At 39.1% G+C, this 20,199-nt stretch overlaps 1 protein-coding gene across 4 annotated transcripts in view; it reads right to left on the bottom strand.

The window, feature by feature from the left end:
* Positions 1-643: 643 nt before the first annotated feature.
* Positions 644-20,199, bottom strand: part of FRMD6 (FERM domain containing 6) — a 231,805-nt gene continuing 212,249 nt past the window's right edge. For 3 of the 4 annotated variants that reach the window (XM_025442845.3, XM_025442844.3, XM_025442848.3), the window contains 7 exons: positions 19,076-19,141; positions 18,130-18,198; positions 15,041-15,215; positions 11,304-11,639; positions 9,668-9,799; positions 5,720-5,811; positions 644-3,624 (listed from right to left, as the gene is read on the bottom strand). In XM_025442845.3, coding sequence (XP_025298630.1) covers positions 3,340-3,624; positions 5,720-5,811; positions 9,668-9,799; positions 11,304-11,639; positions 15,041-15,215; positions 18,130-18,198; positions 19,076-19,141 — 1,155 coding nt within the window. In that variant the 3' untranslated portion in view covers positions 644-3,339. Of the gene's footprint in view, positions 3,625-5,719; positions 5,812-9,437; positions 9,800-11,303; positions 11,640-15,040; positions 15,216-18,129; positions 18,199-19,075; positions 19,142-20,199 lie in introns of all 4 variants that reach the window. The other variant, XR_007412322.1, reaches the window with a different exon arrangement.

Below are 20,199 nucleotides of genomic sequence, written 5' to 3'. Positions count from 1 at the left end.
GAGAGAGAGAGAGGCAGAGACACAGGCAGAGGGAGAGGCAGGCTCCATGCACCTGGAGCCCGACGTGGGATTCGATCCCGGGTCTCCAGGATTGCGCCCTGGGCCAAAGGCAGGCGCCAAACCGCTGCGCCACCCAGGGATCCCGATTGCATGTTTTTAAATGTAATCACTTACTTTTTAAAAATGAAAATTTAACACCCCAAAGATGATGATTTTGAGGGAAAAATTAAGGTGGTTATTTTAACTTAAAAAGTGAAAAATATTCTATTTTCTTGCATCCTTTCAGCCCCTCAGCTTGGGCCTGCATGGTGCCTGGCTGCCACAGCCTCTTGGAGCCTCAGTTCCTTCATCTCTAACTTGAGAATCAGAATAGTACCTGCCTCTGCAAGTATGAGGATTGAAGGAGTTAATAGAGGAAGTCCTAACCCACGTGGGAAGGGGACAGCACTCGGCAGGGCTCAGCCACAGTCCTCTTGAGCCATCACAGCAGCCGAGGGGGTGGTCCAGCTCAGAGCTCTCCCACGCAGGACCTTAGCTTGCCCCTCCAGGTGCTATACTATGTGAAGGAAGAACACAAAGAAAACATTCACTCTTTAATGCCTCTTGCTTAACTGAGAACTCTAATAAAAAAAGAAAAAGGCACTTTAAAGACAAATAAAAAGTAACTTTATTGACTGCTAATCTTACCATGAAATGCCTATAAGAAATCATTACAAAATAACAGTTTTCTTTTACACACTTTTGGTATCATCCTGATATGATGATCCTTTCACAGAAAGGATTATTTACAGTTTATGTAGATATAAAGCTCATTGTTGCAAATACAAATGTAGACGTATAGAGGCAATATATACCAAACTGGTATACCGACTAGCAACGATATTAACAAATGCAGAATAAATTACAGCTTCATATGTTTCTTTTCCTTTTTTATTGTTTAAAACAATTTCCAAATACAAAAATGTAGATAACCAAAATGATTTTCATATACATATATATAATTCTGCTGCAAACAGAGGATCAAAAAGCAAAATGTTCCTTAGCATGTTTCATTTTTGAAAACCCACAAGACTATCCATAAATCCAATTATTAAGAGGGTGTGCAAAACCACCAACAATGCTGGTAAAACCCTGAAGACCTGAATCTGGCTGAAGTACAGAGAAAATAAAGCACTATATACTTAATTAAATTAAATATGCTTTTGTCTTGATGTTTGCCAGAAACGCTAAGAGCTAAAGAAATGCACTGCATTATGGTCTGGGCTCTTTAGAGTTAAACTTCCCAGGATTTGTCTCTGAAGCATCTATATGAAATGTTGATTATTTAACGACTTACTTATAAGTGAAGCAGTCATTAGATGATCCTTCTACCTTTTCATACATAAGACTGAGAGATACTTTTGTACATTCTGACATCTGAAACTTTGGTTCTCTTAAAACTTTTGATAAAAGCAAAATAATTTCATGACTACAGAACTCTATGTAACTTTTGTTCCTTTCTAAGTGTGGGGTTAAGCTGATCTGACCGGGCTTGTAGTGTACACACTGCCCTGCTACATCTGCACACGGGCATGCCGGGGCAGCCCAGGTGGGGCTGTTCTCCATGTGTTTAGAATACTGATTCCCACCCACGGGAACACTGCTTGTTCTGTTGTACCTTAAATCTATTTCTTTGTTACCTGAAAACTTAATTTTGTATAAAAATATGACTGTTTCTTTAGAAAATAATATATAGTTTCTTTTTAAGAAAACCTGGCAGATAGAAAAAATGGTATATCAAAATATGGTAAACAAATGTTGTAAAATATGAAATCATTACAAACATCTCATAGAAAGACATTGTGCTGAAGTTCTCTCCTGAAGTGCGAACAGCATCGTTACTGTACAGCTAAAGGTTAATAAATTCACTCTCCTGACTTGGTTTCATATATATACTATCAGCAATGGCAGTAACTGTCTTAAAAATGGCCCCCTCTCAAACACTAACTTTTTTTGTATACTTTAACTTCAAAATTGACAAAAAGATACCCTCTGGAGCAGTGGTATTAAACCCTGTTGCATATTAGCTCCATCTGGAGAGTTTTAAAGGAAAAGGCAACTCCACCTGGACCTCACTGCAACAGACTGATTTTATTGGTCTGAAGTGGGATCCAGACATTGTTATGATTTTTAAAGCTCCCCAAATAATTCTATTGTGCAACCAGGGTTGAGAATCATGGCAAAAGACATATGAGAAAACAGTCATTCTTAACTCTACATATATTAACTGATTGTCTGTAGGTATCATTCATTCAGTGACACATCGTCCATAGTAAACAAGACAGACCACGTACACAAAATAGTCATGGAGCCAAGATGAAGAGTTAGTAAGCTTTAAACACATATAAACACACGCAGTCTCGGGTATTTATATATGTATAACATATACGTACGGTTAGGGTATTTTGGTTAAGCAGAAGCCAGCCTTACCATAATTTGTTCTTGATTAAAAACAAAGCAAAACACCAAGCACAAACATTTTCTAAGACCTTTCCATAGCTTTAACAAACTGGTTTTGTAAACTCCACAAAATGCATGATGACATGAACACAACTGATCAGTTACTTGAATGAGAAGCTCAGATGAGTCCCAAAGCTTTCAGGAAGGGCGGGAAGAGGACATGGCACTGACCAGGCATGAAGGAGTCACAAGGCATCATAGCACGCAGAACCTTCTGGTTATTGCTTCATTCGCATCTTCTTGACCCTGGGCTGCGCTTCTGTTATGTACGTATCTTTGGCTTGCTAGAACTACAGGATTTTGACCACTTCATTAGTGTTCACTTTGGGACAGCCCCAGTGAGGCAGCAATGGCTATGTACTAGGCAATGGTCTCTCCATTAAAAGGAGAGACTCTCTTTTCTTCTCCTCCCTCAAGCCACATGCATGAGGGAGTGACCACAAAAAATTTACAAGCAAACAAATAAACCTAACAACATCTTTCACATGATAAAAAAAATGTGATGTCGTGTAATCAAACTAAAAAAACAAAACAAGGAACAGACACACCACAATTCAAAGTCCTGAAGGCTTGGTAACTAGTAAAGCACATTTCCTTCCAAAGGATCATGAACTTCCGGGCACTTGTCTTGCTGTCCATTCTCTGTAGTTCTTTTATCTCTGTGTAATACTTAAAGTGCAGTTGTCCCAAGGCTTCTATTTCCATTGCCAATATCATCAAGAAAGAGCTATGTTTTGGGGTGAAGAAAATATGGCACAATAATTAAGGAAAGAACCCATGGCTTTTCAGCCTCCAGCAAACAGCAGCCGGCCTGTACAGCTAGCTGCACGCAGATGTACTTTATACAACAAACTCTGGAACTTCATCATGTGTGAGATCCAGAGAAAAGTACTTGCTGGTTCTTTTGACTGGAAAAGCATCTTGGATGTTGACACACTGCTGAGCCAAGCAGCTGTTGCAGTAGAGGCCTTCTTCATCCAGTTCGTGGCCACACCCAAAGGTGTAACTCTGAGCAGTGTCTTGACATAGACCTGCAATGCGCAAGAAGTCTTTCTGGTAAAGTCTGATGTCATCAAGGCTCAAGCTATGTCGATCGGTGGAGGTCTTTGGTTTCCGACATATAGTCTGCAAAATAAGGAAAGGTTAAAACAACTTTAAGAGTATAGACTAAACTGAAAGGTTAGCAATATTTGCCCTTGTAAAGAGAGAAGCTGCAAAATCATAAAAGGTTATGGAATCCTTATATGTTGGAAACTAATTTCCAATTGGAGGTTTCTGGGCCCCTGAGGCCCTGTGGGGAATATGTCAACACAACCACCATCACCACCACCATGAGCAACACTGGCTAGCATTTACTGACCCCCTATCATGTGTAAGGCCCTAATGGTTCAATCTTCCTGTCAGGTCTAAGATGCCAGTGGCATTATTTTCCCCATTTTACAGATGAGTAATCTAAGGCAAAGGAGGTAAATGCAACAGGAACCCAACTGTCTCTAGCATTTCAGAAGTCAAGAAATTGTCTTAAAATAGGGCTGGATAGGTTAAGATGGGGTCTAATTTTTTTTTTTCATTAGAATATGACATTCAGCATGGCAATACTCTCATGCTGAGGTCCGTTATTATTTTAATAAGATGTGGGGAAGTGAACCATTCAAGAAACACAATTTGAAGAATTTTTTTTTTTTTTTTTTAAAGCTAGAGCTCTTGGATAAAATACTAATACAGGGATCCCTAGGTGGCGCAGCGGTTTAGCGCCTGCCTTTGGCCCAGGGCGCGATCCTGGAGACCCGGGATCGAATCCCACGTCAGGCTCCCGGTGCATGGAACCTGCTTCTCCCTCTGCCTATGTCTCTGCCTCTCTCTCTCTCTCTCTGTGACCATCATAAATAAATGAAAAAAAAAATTAAAATACTAATACAAAGTACAGAAAAGGCTGGGAGGTAAGAGGCAGGTCCCAAACACTGTAAGCAGTATTCTCCCAAATACTTCATACAGTAGGCAGCAGACTTGTAGAACTCATTACCCCAAGAAGTGGTATTAGCTGAAAATATAAATAGGTTAAAAAATGGTTCAGATAATTACATGAATGAAAGATACTTCATGGGTTATTTAAGGGAACTCAACTCTGGCTGCCAAACACCATAAAAGCCAACCTTGTCAGAATAAGTTATCGCTTTCTGCTTAAAGGCAGAAGTGCTTTCTGCTCCTACTGCTTAAAGTAGGAGGAGAGAATGGGGTCTGAGCCCAAAAACATTTTATTAGGAAATACCACATCTGAGCACTCTCTGAAGATGCTGATCCCCTGTACTCATGCAGGCTTCCCAGGTGCCATTGGGATCTCCCATGCAGAATGCATTAGGGCCGCATCACAAATCCACACAGCAGGCCCACAAATGTGCTTCCCATCTTGGAGGTGCAGAACCCAGTCCTTAGCTGCGCCCCACAAACATTTATATACAGTAAGATCTAACACTGGGTGTCAGAACTAGAGGGCAAACCTAGGCAGTGTGACCCTGAAGCTCGTAATCATCATGCTACACATAGTGCTTTAGAAATTATTCATTGGAGTATTCAAAAAAATATTTAATAAGATATCATGTGCACATTAATACTACTTAAATGAGACAGGAAAAAAGGGAGGAGAGAGGCACACACAGAAGGCCAAAAAACAAAAAAGACAGAGATGCTCCAAGAAAGAGAGGCAAAAGAGGAGAGAGAAGGTGAATGCTCAGGAAACAGAGGTGAATATCAGTTATAGAATAAACCCAGATGCTGCAACTATGAGTTTCACAGTATTTTACATTTTCGTATTTTAATAGTCTAGCCAGTGATCACAAGTTACCAGTCTCAATCAGCATACTTTGAAAGTATGTTTCATTTCTACCATAACAAACCTGACAAAAAAATTATCCTCCCAGTTGTTAAGGTCAACACACACACACACACAGTTAACCTGAAGTCTGAAGTCTAGACACTTCCCTACTATAAAAAAGTATGAAACAAAGTACATAATTTATCTAAAAAAAAAAAAAAATCAACTTAAAGATGCATGGAACTAGCAAATAAAGTGGATATATATTCAGAACAAAACTAGAATGTAACTAGTGAGAAGCACTGCCTTAGGGTTTTTAATTTTTGCTCATTTATATAAATGTAAGTTCCTATTTAAAGTTTTCTATAACTTCAGTATCCAGTTTAAAATTTCCAATTCCTTCTGTACCTGTGGAAGAGAGTCAGTACTCTGGCCGCGAAGCTTGACAACTGTTTCTGAGGAGCTGGAGGTGGAAGAACCGATTTCTTTCACAATCAACCCTAAAGTAAAACATGGAAAAAAAAAAACAAACCAACAATGAAGACTTCTTATTATTCATACTTCTTGCCACATGTCTGACATATACTACCACCACGATTGAAAGGTCAAATATTAACCATTACTGAAAAATCTGCTATTCTCCCATAGAAGACAACCAGAATGGAATATATACTGTCTCTTGTCTTACAGTAAATAGGGACAACAGGGATAAATGTGGGGTTAGAGTACAGGAAGGAGCTTAGGACCTGAATTTTCTAAAGTAAATGACAACTTCTAATTAATCTATTTATGAAGGTAGTAACAAAAAGACTGTAGGTGTAAAGCGGTTTATCTCCTAAGGTTCCTCCCACTCCACAGAGCATGAAGTCTGAACTTAACCCCTGCTGAAATGCGACGTGGCCTTCTAGGCTTGGTTCCCCTTAGATGTGCAGTCATTTAGTGTGAGGCTTTGACCTCCAGAGTCATGCGGATCTGGGATGGCACTGGCTCCGGACAAATAATTAGCTGTGGATGCTGGTCAGGGACTTAGGCTCCCTGTGTCTCAGTCTCCTCCTATATAGTGGGGCTAACAGCAGCATCTATCCAAAAGAGTTTAATGATGACTGAAGAGCAAATGCACGGAAAGGGCAAGTCAAGGTGCGAGGTCTGCAGATGGGACACACTCAGCTCCCAGGAGCTCCTCGGGCTGATGGGAACCCTGTGGCACTCGCCTCCTACAGCAGATCCTACAGGGGAGAGGCCACAAATGGGAGGCCTCCCTAAACATTCAGTTCTGGATCTTCGAGACGAACAGGATCCCCTAATTACCTCAGCACTCAGGGGTAATCTGCTAATATTTTGGAAACAGAAATCCAGGGCTGAAACTTCCCTTTGTGGCTTGGCAAGTGAGTAAAGCACCAGAAAAAAATGTTTCAAAAGATAAAACTGCTAACAAGAACTGGAGATGGGAAGTGAATACGATTACTGACGTTTTTCTCGTGCATAGATGAAGCAACTCAGTCAAACCCCGGATCCTTAAGGCCAAATGGCTTCTTAAGGATCTTCTTCTTAGGGAAAGTATGTTTTCACCTTATAAAAAAAAGAACCTTGAGTAATGTGATTTTTATTTAGCTACTGCTAATAACCTCAGAAATGGTCTTTTGTGTTCTATCCCTTAACTCTTTATTTACTTTTAAATATTTTATTTATTTATTCATGAGAGACACAGATAGAGAGGCAGAAACATAGGCAGAGAAAGAAGCAAGCTCCCTGCAGGAAGCCCGATGTGGCAACTTGATCCGGGGACTCCGGGATCATGCCCTGAGCTGAAGGCAGATGCTCAACCACTGAGCCACTCAGGTGTCCCTATCCCTTAACTCTTTAGAAATGAGTCAATAAGTCAGTGACTAGTATATGCCTTGCATGTTAAGTGTTTGATAATTAGTTCAGTTGAAACATGAAAGGAAGACATTCTCAGTTTACATGTACACAGTTTAAAAACTCTCAGGTGGATATACTCATGTTTTGGGGGTGTACAGATTGCTTTAGTGGGGGGAGGTCTTTCTCTAGAATATCCTTATTTTTTAAAAAGCTTTAAACTTTTAACAAATCATCAGAGAAAGATGTGGACTAGTGTATTTGGTTGGCAATTGGGACAGGTCCTTCTGGATTTCCTGATAAATGTGCTCTCTTGGCCACTATGCCTGTAAAGAATCTGCTCCCAAACCCAGACTTTGCATTAGCTAGATCTGCATCAAGTCAGGTGGTTGGAATACTAAACCAACATCTATCAAACTTCCATCACTACTCAATCTCAGCTCCATATTTTATTTATTTTATTATTTTTATTTATTTTATTATTTTATTTTATTTTTCAAAGATTTTAATTATTTATTAATAAGAGACAGAGAGAGAGATAGAGAGGGAGAGACATAGGCAGAGGGAGAAGCAGGCTCCATTCAAGGAGCCCGACGTGGGACTCGATCCCTGGACCCCAGGATCATGCCCTGGGCCGAAGGCAGATACTCAACTGCTGAGCTACCCAGGGATCCCTCAGCTCCATATTTTAAAACAATGTTTAATGCTCAAATTGTAGAGAATTTGAAAAAGTAGGATGATGCAAGAAAGAAAACAAGACCATCGATAACCATTGATAACCCCATCATCTAGAGAAAAGGCTGTTAATACTTTTATCTATTTTTTTGTATACATATACATTTTTGAGATCATCCTATTATACAATTGGTGCTGTTTTTCTTGCCTTTCTCCTATTATTATATATTCTTTGAAGACCCTATTACTTAATGGTTGTACAATATCTCACCGTTTGAATAGAATATACAACCTCTCGTTGTTAACTGTTTAGGTCCTTTTTCCTTTTTTTTGCTATTATAAATAACATATCAAGAAACATTTTTGTATATAAACCTTTTTCGGCAGCTACTCTATTTATATTTTATTTCTATTTAAAATTACAAAATCTTAGAAAACTTAAATGTAGGAATATATAAAAATAAAAAGCACAAGTCGGCTTTCCTTTACATCTCCTTTTTCCCACAGACACTTTGGTGTGTACTGTTTAGACAGTTTTATTTCCACAAAAATACATATGTACGCAGTGAAAGCAAATATCTACCCATCTATAATGTGCATATAATTGGTTTATATTTAATATATATTAAAATGTATTTATAAGGAAAAACGTCTAAGGAAAAATATAGAGCAAATGGGCAAAAAAAAAAAAAAAAAAAAGAGCAGAGTTTGGTATGAGAATGTTAAGCATGATCAGAGCAACCTGCCAGATGAATCTGTGTTGAGTAAGCAGAGTGATTCTCTGTAACCACTGGCAGGTCTATTCCTGGCAGAGCATCTGGAAGCCATGGTTCCGCTAGGTTAGCACATGAAATTCTGCAATAAAGAGAGCCTCATGCTCTTACAGATTAAATGCCCGGATGAGAGGACCAGGAGTGTTGGCCCTGTTCATCTCTGATTTCTAGCACCTGTTGCAAGGGTGAGGCTCACTATCAGGGACTGTGGATCTTGACAGAGTGATCGCAGGTCATCCTGGTTGTAAATACACTCTTTCATGTTAAAGCTCAACATGGCTGAATAATAAGCACCCGCACCATGTCAACAGAAGCGCGACAGCACTGATTCCTAAGATATGTTTTTACATCAAATGGAGACCAATCCATAAAATGTGACAAAAGCCATTAGGAGTGACTGAAGCTTAAAAACAAAATCCATAGTGTTGGGGTTTTTTAGGATAATATCTTTTATTTGGTAGAAATAGATACTATATACTCTGTACTAGGGTTACAGTGAATGCATGTTTTCTAGTAGAGCTAATTGGATATGGAATTTAGTAAGTGTCTTTTGATGTCAAACTTTTTTGACACGTTTTCCTCCCGGCTCCTATACCCAGTATGATCTAGTGAGGGAAAACAATACAAAACAAACCTGGAGACCAGACTTCTGTTTTTAGCCACATAATATTTGTCCCCCTAATCTACAGGATTTCTCATCTGAAAAAAGGTCTTTGAGGCTCCTTCTAGATGTATTATATGACTCTCTAGTTATCGCTTAAAACAGCAAAACAAATGAACAACAACCAAGAGAAAACTGTATTTTACCACTTTGTCCAGACCTTGGGGTAGAAGAGGCTAATTCCCAATCCTAGGTGCTTCTTCCCCTTCCTTTCCCTTTCTTCCTCAGAATATACCAGTCCTGCAGTTTGGGGCACTGCCTTGGCAAGGTTCTGATTCCAATCCTGTATGACCTAGAGCCCCACCCCATTCCTTCTATTTTCTGAGGCACCTGCTTCTCAGGCTGGGGCAGTCTATTACTTAAGGAGAAGAACTTCCCATAAGAGCTCACCAGAGTGTCCATTCAGCTTCCGTGACATGAGCATGTCCTCGGTGATATAGATGCACATGTCTGGGCTGACTTCCAGAGACTCTTCATTCATCTGCTCCAGGTCCCTGGGATCATCGACCAACATCTCTATTTCTGGCACAGAAGAAGGAAAAGACATTTGGGGATATGAAGGGAAAGGGACACCAGAATTCATAGCCATACTTTGAGGGAGGCTATGTAATTATCCCTATTTTAAAACAAACTTGCTAATGAGAATCTATATAATAGGAAACTCTTAGGACAATTCCCCACTAGATGTATTTGTTCTCATTTTTCACAGGATTGTTGTGTTTGTTACATGTCTTCTAATGCCACAATCTGATTGTCGATTATTCTTTACTCTTTAAGAAAAAAGAAAAGAGAAAAGAGAAAGGGGTGCCTGGGTGGCTCAGTTGGTTAACTGTCTGACTCTTGATTTTGGTTCAGGTCACGATCTTAGGGTTGCGAGACAGAGCCCTGCATCAGGCTCCTCGCTCAACGCAGTGTCTGCTTCTCCCTCTCTCTGCTCCACCCTGTGTGCTCACGCACATTCTTGCTCTTTAAAGTAATAAATAGAATCTTAAAAAAAAAAAAAAAAGAAGAAAAGAGCTATACCACCTTGCTGAGATGACGAAGGGTAAACTGAGACTGATGGGCTGTTTGCCTAGGGCCAGAGCACAATGAGTATTTCATGAAGCTCCCCATTTCTCTTAGCTGCCTACCTGCAAGGCATTTAAGTGACTTCATTTGAGATCCACATAAATTCTATAGTAACCAAACAAATGTGCTGCAGTTTTCCTTAATGAAGTATCTTTTCCCCAAACATGAATGCTATAGCACTTGAGGCAGAAAAATAGTAAAAAGGTTATACACATATGCTCAGCTTGATGATACAGGCTAGAGGTCTGATTTTATCTCAACACAGAGTTAAGCAGCTAGGTACTAACTTTCTATTATATTCCCAGAGTTCCGGGTGCAGAGGAGGAGTTTAAGAAATACTAAAATAAGCAATGGTCTGAGCTCAAATATTTTTTCCTGCAAAAAGTTTAAGACATTTCTGTCACTAGCTCTACATCTACTCAGTTGTCCTAACCAACATCTATTTACTATTTTTATTTTTTTAAAGATTTTATCTATTCATTCATGAGAGACACAGAGAGGCCGAGACAGGCAGGAAAAGTAAGCTCCCTGAGGGGAGCCTGATGAGGGACTCAATCCCAGGACCCTGAGATCACGCCCTGAGCCAAAGGCAGGTGCTCAACCACTGAGCCACCCAGGTGCCCCATCAATGCCTATCTAATCTGGGAATCAGAAACGCAGATGTGAGCACTGCAGGACTGACCGCTGCTCCATTTCACATAAACCGCTAGGACTCAGAATCCACCAACACCCAATCCCAGGGTGGCAAAGGATCATGACTAGAAGAAAGCTTTGTTCACCACACAAGCACCAAATCATGGGAGAGGATACAAGACCCCTCCTCATCTCCATTATTGCTTATAGTTATGCTCCACACATCAATTCTCCAGAAGTGACACTTGAAAAAAATACTAGGCAAGACGAAGGAGGGGAGACAGAAACAGCAGCTTGCTGGGAAAGCCCACAGTGAGCAGGTTACCATCGTCCTGCGAGTCCTCTTCCAGCCGGTCCTTGCCGCTGCTCTCCACGCCAGAAGTGTGGGAGCTGCCGTGGCTGGTCATGGAGCTGCAGCTTTTCAGCTTGCGGTGGATGGCGCTGCCAGAGTAGCTGTCCTCGGGCCCCGTGTCCCGGGGCTTGGTGTCCGCCTCGATGCCCGAGGTGTGGGAACTGCTGTGGCTGGCGGTGGAGTGACGGGACAGGCGCTTGTGCTTCACGCTGCCCGCGCTGCTCCCGCTGGCCTGAGACCGCTTTTCCAGCTGGTCTACGTCAAGGTCCAGGCTGTCGCTGATGTAAGACTCCCGATACTGCTTCTTCTCTGCATGGTGAGGACACAGCACGTCATATATTCAACCGAGACAGAAGAAAGGGCTGGTTAGCTTTAGTGAGTCACTGGGCTAAGAACTAGGGCGCTTTCACACCCAGAATCCAGGGACTGGAGAGTGATGATTCTGACAGGAGCTCAACTTAAGACTGCAAATGCATAAAAACCAATACAACAGATTTGAGGTTGTATTTAAACTATTCAGAGAGTCTTAAAGCTTCAAAACTATAGAAAAGTGCTCTTCCATGTAGAATCACCAGACCACCTCTTGTCTGCAAATTGCTATTGGCCAACAGTGACATAGGTTCAGTATGTGAGAATAAATATTTAGAAGTCTTTAGAGCACTTGGACATTGCCATGACAGCCACTACTGTGATTTTGTATTATGCAGAAGGATCAGTCCACAATGGATGAGAAATCTTAAAAATCTGGTCCTTCCCCACAAATAATTTCAGAAGTACTGCTACAGAAGACTGTTTAATAAATATAATTATACTAACTGCCAGTGATTTTATTTATTCAGTTTGGCCCATTACTAGCTTAGTTATGACTGCTAAATATAATTTAAAATAAAACTATTCTTCTGCAAATTTCTTTCAGAGAGTTCTAAAATTTAGCTTTTCATTAATGAAAAATTAATGAAGGCCCCTTTTCTCCATTTGGGGTGAACTAGTGAGGCTTTATCATCTATTTAGAAAACATAGTAATCATTGCTGGGTTGATGATTTATACTTATGTGGCCTCTGAACTATAAAACTATTCTTTAATAGGTCAGGGCCATTCTTTAACACAAGGACATACTAGAAAGTCCCTTTCATCAAATGCTTAACTAAACACTACATTAAAGCACCAAATTCCAACTGAGTTGCAGGTATACAATAATACTTCTGTGTTTCAGGTCAGAATTTTAAAACAGAGGAGTAGTTTAGATTCTTTATATTCTTAATACTGATGAGAAATAACACATTAGAACAATGTTAAAGATGGAGAATGCATTTGGGGAATGTTAAATAGATATTATTTCAGAAATTGCTAATTTGTAGACTAATTGGGTTCTCAGGGGCCTTGATGGATTTAATTGCCTTGTTTCTTGGTTAAGTGAAAACACTTGCACTCCTGATGTCTAAATCCAACTCTGAAGTATAATCACCATAGGCTCCCTAGAGAGGGAAGGAGCATCAGCAGAAAGAGAAGATGCACTTTCAAGGAAGCAAAACGCAGAAATGCTTGCAGAAGGTTTTGTGTACATTGTTGTGCTCCAGCCATTCACATCAATTCTAAGGAATCTGACTACAACACAACAGCCAAGTATGCACAGCCATGCAGAAAACAGACTGGGGCTAGATACCAGAGCCTAACACAACACAGCTGAGACAAATCTCACGTGCATCATCTACAACCCATCTTTTAGAGCTAGACTGCGTTTTAAAGATTCTTATTTTCTGAAGGCAACAGGGGATGAGATGAAGATGGAGAGCTAAAGCAGTCTGCAAAATTCTCATACAATTTCTATTCACTGTTGCTTTAAAATAATAGCCATGTGGCATTTGCAAGGTGGAAAGCAGAAAGAAAATAGTTTTCTAAAAAATTCTTTAGAGGCTGGAGTTCTAAAACAATTGGGAATTATGGCTCTAGTAACTTAAAAGTTTTTCTACCTCTTTACAAACAGCCCTTTTACTCCCAACACCTCCCAGCAGGTTCAGAGTCAGTCACAGTTACTCTATACTCATTAGTATATTAGAAGGCAAGCACTGCCAACCTGTTCTTTACCTCATAGGAACTTAGGGTAAATCTACTTCCTGTCAATGTGTCAGAGCAGCTTTGGTGTTCTATGCGGCTGGCCAGAGTTCCCTTCTTACAGCTGTATCACTTAGATCCAGTACAAACGTTTAAGAAGTGTCACACCACTCAGTTACAAACTGAAGGAAATATTTACATAATTCTGAAATTTATTCTAAGACCTGCAAAATGCAGCCTCTTGTCTCCCTAGTAATCAAGGGTGTCAACAGCACAGATCGTCACTATGTTGGTGTTCTTTGTATTCTCTCTGTGGTAAAAGCCCAGAGACCACAAAGCTTTTCAGATGTAATTTTGAAACAGAATGCAGTGTAGCCTCTTGACATATGATCTAAGAATAAGCTCCAACTGTTGAATAAAACTGGGTTATAAAACCTTTTTTCATGACAAAAGCATTTTTTAAACTTCTCTTTTAATGCTATGGAAGAATTCTTATGATCATTTTCTACCACAACGTACTAAAAGAGTCGTTCAGATAAGGTGACTTTAAATTAAATTAAAAAAAAATACAGTCTCTTTTTGTGTGGGTTTTTTGTTTGTTTTGGTAAACCAACACCAGAAAAAGAGCTTTCTTGTAAAAATGATGAAGCTCTTAAGTGTGGATGAGATAACTGGAGTCAGGCTAAGGCGGGCCCAGAGAAACTTAGTTCAGGCTTTCTTTAGATCTAGAAGAATCTCTAAGTAGAAGAAACTAGGTATGTTTTCTTTAGAAGAAAAAGAGAGATGTCTCTTTTCTCAGTTCTATCAACATTTATCCAACTAAGAAATCTAATTAACACCTTTATCATTCCTTCATTGCCTTCCTCATGTAAGCCCCCAAATGCGCTTGGTACTATGTATGGTAAAAGATAAAACTCTGCCTTGTAAGAACTGAAAATTCTTTGTAATTTTACCTTAGAACCTATATGGGAGGTTCATGAGTTCTTTCAGGCTCTAAAGGGCTCCCCTCATCATCTAAAGAATTTATTAAAATGCTAATGGGAAAGCTTGTGGAATAAATAAACTTTTCAAGGCTCTATAAGCTGGCCATTTAGGAACATGGCCAATTTGGCAAATGATGGGCTCTACACCTAAGTTACCTATTTTTACAAGTCTCCTTGGCGCTTCTGTCCCATCTTCATTCCTCCTAACATTCATGTCAGCATTGGAGAGATGTATTTATTACACTGATGAGTCATCATGGGGAAGAACTGGCAGTGTGGCAGCAGAGGAAGCCAATACACCTGGCAGTTACACCAATTTTCTCCAAAAACAGAAGTAGTTTGGTGACAGACAGTGGAAATGATTCATATTTTTTCTTTTTTTTTAAGATTTTATTTATTTATTCATGAGAGAGAGAGAGAGAGAGAGAGAGAGAGGCAGGCAAAGACATAGGCAGAGGGAGGAGCAAGCTCCACCCAGGGAGCCTGACGTGGGACTCAATCCTGGGTCTCCAGGATCATGCCCTGGACTGAAGGCATGCTAAACCGCTAAGCCACAGGGGCTGCCCCTTGGATCCTATTCTTTGGGGTTCTAGAGCCCCCCTGATGGCAGCTCTAGGGTAAGGGGCCACAGATGGCAAAGGCACCATTTTCTTCTTCACTCAAGACCCCCATACCTTCATTTTCCTCCAGCTTCCGGATGTGGCGCAACACAGGCTGCAGATTCATGTAGAGACGATGGCTATTGCTCAGGAGTTGCAGGAGGTGTCGGGAGCGCATGGGGCACCCTGTGTAGTAGATGAGCTTCCTGGCTGAGGGCAAGCCATCTGGCAAAATCTCAAATTTCTTACCCTGTGGAGTGAAAGCATAAATCGGATTTGGGAAAAGAAGTCTCTAATTTGCCAAGGTCCCTTTCATTTTCTTTCTAATAAAGAAAACTACAGATTCAGAAATAAATGTAGAAAGCTCCATTAAAAATCCACTGAGAGTTAAATTATTGTTTTCCCATTCAAAAATTTCACAGGACAAAGTTTACCAAAAATTCAGAGAAGTATCTAGCCAGGGTCTTCTGGTAAACACTGACTGAGAAGGACTGTTGGGGAATATCTTTGATTTCTCTGGCTAGTTGGGCCACTTATGCAATGGAGAAGAGAAGGGCCCACCATGAAAACATCTTCCAATGCAATTCCAACACCCTAATTCAGCAAACAAGAGGAAAAATTCTAGAAGCATAATGCATTCAAATATTTGTTGAGCCAAACATTGTACTTGTCACTGAGAATATGACAGCACATAGGACAGACTAGATCCTTACCTTCATAGAAATATATTATGTGTAAGTAAACACATAAAATAACTATAGTTTGTGACAAACTCTGATGAGGAAATAAGGAGTTATGATAGCAGGATAGCACTTCAAATTCCTGTTTATAGGGTTAAGAAAAAAAAATGGAAAAACTTCTTTAGCTGGATAAAAAAGAGAGGCTGGGGGGCACCTGGCTGACTCAGTCTGTAGAGTATGCAACTCTTGATCTCAAGATTGTGAGTTCAAGCCCCATGATGGGCATACAGCACAAGAAAGAAAAAAAGAAAGAAAAGAAAAGAAAAGAAGAGAAGAGAAGAGAAGAGAAGAGAAGAGAAGAGAAGAGAAGAGAAGAGAAGAGAAAAGGAAAGGAGGAAGGAAGGAAGGAAGAAAGCAAGCAAGCAAGCAAGCAAGCAAGCAAGCTGGAAGCTAGAGGGACAGTTCAAGGGATGAGACAGAGAAAGGAAGAGATAGTATTTTAAGTTTCTCCATCATAAAGATATAAGGAATCTCATTCATTAAGCCTGAGGCCATTAACATAAAGTTCATTAACATACGTTGATGGTCAGAGTTTGGCAAAGTTTATGATAGTCATGGATATTATAAATTCCTTCACCTCTTCATTACTGAATGGGGCAGCAGGACTGCAAAAGGAATATTCCAGACGAAACGAACTAGGGGTGGTGGAAGGGGAGGAGGGCGGGGGGTGGGGGTGAATGGGTGATGGGCACTGAGGGGGGCACTTGACGGGATGAGCACTGGGTGTTATTCTGTATGTTGGTAAATTGAACACCAATAAAAAATAAATTTATTAAAAAAAAAAAAAGGAATATTCCAGACATAACAATTCTTAGCCAGAGGGGAGAAGTAAAGCAAAGAGGGAGGCATTTTCTAACTACACAAAGTCAATAAAAAACAATATGGCTTTGTGTATTTCAGTGGGGGGTGGAGTTTTCACCCCTGGACTTTTCATTTTAAAGGAAGCACCAGTGGATCCCAATGTTAGGGTGGTAATAACTGCCACTTAATGAGCACCAGGCAGGTATTAACTCATTTAATCCTCACAAGAAGCCTATAGGGAAGAACCAATTATCCTCAGTTGGGAACAAAGAAACTAAGGCACACAGGTTAAGTAACTTGCTTAAGGTCATACGACTTGGGCAGGACTGGGCTGGATCAGAGAAGAATCATCTGGGAAATTCACCAAAATAGATACCTGGTCCCCAATCCACACTGGATCAAAAATCTCTTATGGGAGAAGGATGAGGCCCAGAAATCTTTATCTTAAACAAACTCCTCAGATGAGGCTGATACATAACTAGATTCAGGAACCACTGAGTCCAGGACCCTTAAAACATTCAATTCCATAAATGTGCTTTATTACTACTCAGTTTGGGGCATGACAGGGATAACTAGGGTAATGATTCGCTCATTTTCATATAGCTCAGATCCTTTCACAAAGGGCCTGTGAGGAGGAGGCAGGTCAGGCCCAATTCGATGTATGAGTAAAGTGAAATCAGATTGAACTGTGCCCAAGTAATTAAAATAATGTAAAGTCAGGAACAGGTCTTTTGACTTCACAGAGTAATGTGGAGTCAGTACCCAAATGCTATTTGGCAATACAGCCCTTTATTTATATAGGCCATCTTCCTTATGGGAGAGAAGCACATGTGTACAAATCCTTATCTTCCTCCTTTTTTTGTGCATTTTTTCCAACAGTTTCTGAAGAAAAAATATGGATTTTAATGACCACTAGATATACATATTATTAACTGTAATTCTTTGAACCCTACCAAAAACCAGATATAGCTGGCAAAATAGAGAAACAGCTGGGAAAAATCATGAATTCGCTCCTACAACAACAACAAAAAAAGGATACTATTCTCAATATTCTAAAAATAACAGTATTTTTCCTGTTAAGAACTGTAGATCCTTCTTTGTAATGATGAGTTTCAAAGAGTTAGATATTAATAGAAACATCTTGTTATATCACTCTTTATTCTTTGCTCAAAGAAGTAACTTTCAAAAGAACTGGCCAACTCCTATGCTATAAGTAATTTATCTTGTGGTTATGGCTTTCTGTTTTTGCTCCCTTTGCTATAGGCTTTTGAAAATAATTCTGTTTGATAAACTCATCTTGTACTTTCCCCATTATATTTCTTCTGCAACTAGAGTAACTTAGGATAGCACACTGGGGACGAGACTCACAAATTAAAATTAGTAATTTCTTTTGCCTTAAGATTCCTTAATTTTAGATTCACTACTGATGAGTGGCAGGGATTAAAGCATATACAGTAAGAATATAAGAAAGCTAGTGGTATTCTTCCTCAACTTTTTAAAAATACCAGTTTTTGTGCCTGGGACATTATCGTTTTTAAAAACAAAACAAAAGAGAGAAGAATAACAAAAATCCACAAAAACAAACAACTGCAATTTTTCTTTAATCAGTTATTTTAAACTTACCACAAACACCAACTTTCCAACATTTGTCCAGGGGAAATCATAAAGTAATTGTTTCTCTTCATCTAAATTCTGTGGAAAAAATAATGCATGCAGAGTTATGGAGGAAACCACCAGACACTCTACAATGGCTCTAACCTCTCTCCTAGAAAACTAAAATGTGGTAATTAATATCTGAAGGAGGTCCTCAACTCTCTTTGGAAATGTTCAGACGGTAATTAAAACATTAGTGATACAAAACTGTAGCTTTGGGTTCCTGCATTAACTGCATTAACGAGTAACTGCATTAAACTGGCCTTTCAAGGCAATCTTTTCCCTTTGAGCCTATCTCTAAATTTAAATAAAAAGTCCAAAAGACTCAGGCATTCAAGAGATGAGGTAAGGTACTCAGACTTTCATAACTGGGTATTTGCCTAAATCAAAGATAAGAGATCCTCATATTCTCCTTGGTCTCACAGAAAGAGGCATTCTCTTTCCCCTGTTCATGGCTGTTGTATAATATTATCCCACTTGCAAAAGCATGACAGTTAATACTTATTCAAGGGATGAGCTTTATCAGAAAATTGCAATGGAAATTAAAATGTCTGGTCTGGCACTGTGTTAAAATGTCATTTTTTTTCTTTATACAGTTCTAATGCTCCAGAGGATTAAATAGAGTATTTAAAATCAATAACCACAAAGAAAAATGTTTGGATATTAATGATCTATTAGTGATGAACCTGGTCCAATCTTTGGCTTATTATTTTCTTTTTAGAGAACTGACTACTGTCAGGGCTTGGACTGTATCACTTCATCTGTTCTACATCACCTGCATCTGTACTAGACAAATAAGAAGTAATGACCAATCCATGGCCAGAAATGAGCCAGTGAACCTATCAAAGACCATGCAGGCACACTGTCATGGAAGACACAGTAGACAGCATTTGACACTAACTTCTCATTCACTAACCTGAAAAATCTGTATTCCCCGCATGGTCAATCCAAGGGTCAGAGAAGCTTCAATTTCCCTTTTATCCTACAGAAACAAAATCATATAAAAAATATGATCTTCTTGTATAATGGACAATTAAGCACCAAAGAAGACAAACAGAAGGAGAAATCTCAGGATTATAAAGCTTTTAACTTAAAATAACTTTGCTCATCTTTCTGCATCCCTACTTTACTGTATGGTTTAAGAAAATCATGAGAACCTATTAAATCAATAATGGTATATTCTACTTTTTAAGCCACTTCGATTTCAAAGCATTAGTGTTTTCACTATATTGTATACACTTTCATATCTGACAATAGTCTAAATAGTTACATTATTGAAAGCTCTGGTAAACAAGACTATTTTTGCTGCTTATCTTTATTTATTTTTTTAGTTTTCTACCTTTCCTTAGATGTTAGAATGTTGAATCTAATCTCATAACTATATTTTGAGATGCACTAGATTTTACAGGTTTCATGTGTCAACTCTGAAGCCAAAATCAGAGGCAAGCCTAAATATTTAAGGCTCTCATTTCATGAGGATAGAAGGTTGTTAAGGCTTTGATTAAGTTTGTTTGGAAAGAAAATACTTATTTCTAAGAAGTTCAATTATTAAAAAAAATTAAAAAAAAAAGAAGTTCAATTATTACTTGCCAATACTATATACATTCTTTTAAAAAAATTTTTTAACATATAGTATATTATTAGTTTCAGAGGTAGAGTTCAGGGATTCATCAGTTGCATACAATATGATATACATTCTACTGGCTAAACCATAAACTATGCAAAAAATAAACTACAATAAGCATATGGAAAAAAATTCCTGAAATGTTCTCTGAATTTTAACTGTACTCTGAAATTTGGCCACATATTTTACGTGCTTATCTATAATAATGGGATATAAGGTTATGAAGTTCAAAATAGAAGATAAATAAAATTACTAAGTAACTAAAATATTTTCATTATGAGATTCCTCAATACAAATAAGTGAGTATGGTTAGTGCCAGTTTTCCCATGAACACAGGAAGAAATGTGTTTAGAAAATGCATCCTTATATGGCATAGACAAGACATAGCCTATTTTCACTATGGATTTGGATTTTTC

This window comes from Canis lupus, chromosome 8 (genome assembly GCF_003254725.2).
Source record: "Canis lupus dingo isolate Sandy chromosome 8, ASM325472v2, whole genome shotgun sequence".
Classification (NCBI taxonomy): domain Eukaryota; kingdom Metazoa; phylum Chordata; class Mammalia; order Carnivora; family Canidae; genus Canis; species Canis lupus.
The sequence above is the reverse complement of the archived record's forward strand: the minus strand, read 5'-3'. Positions and strand labels throughout refer to the sequence as shown.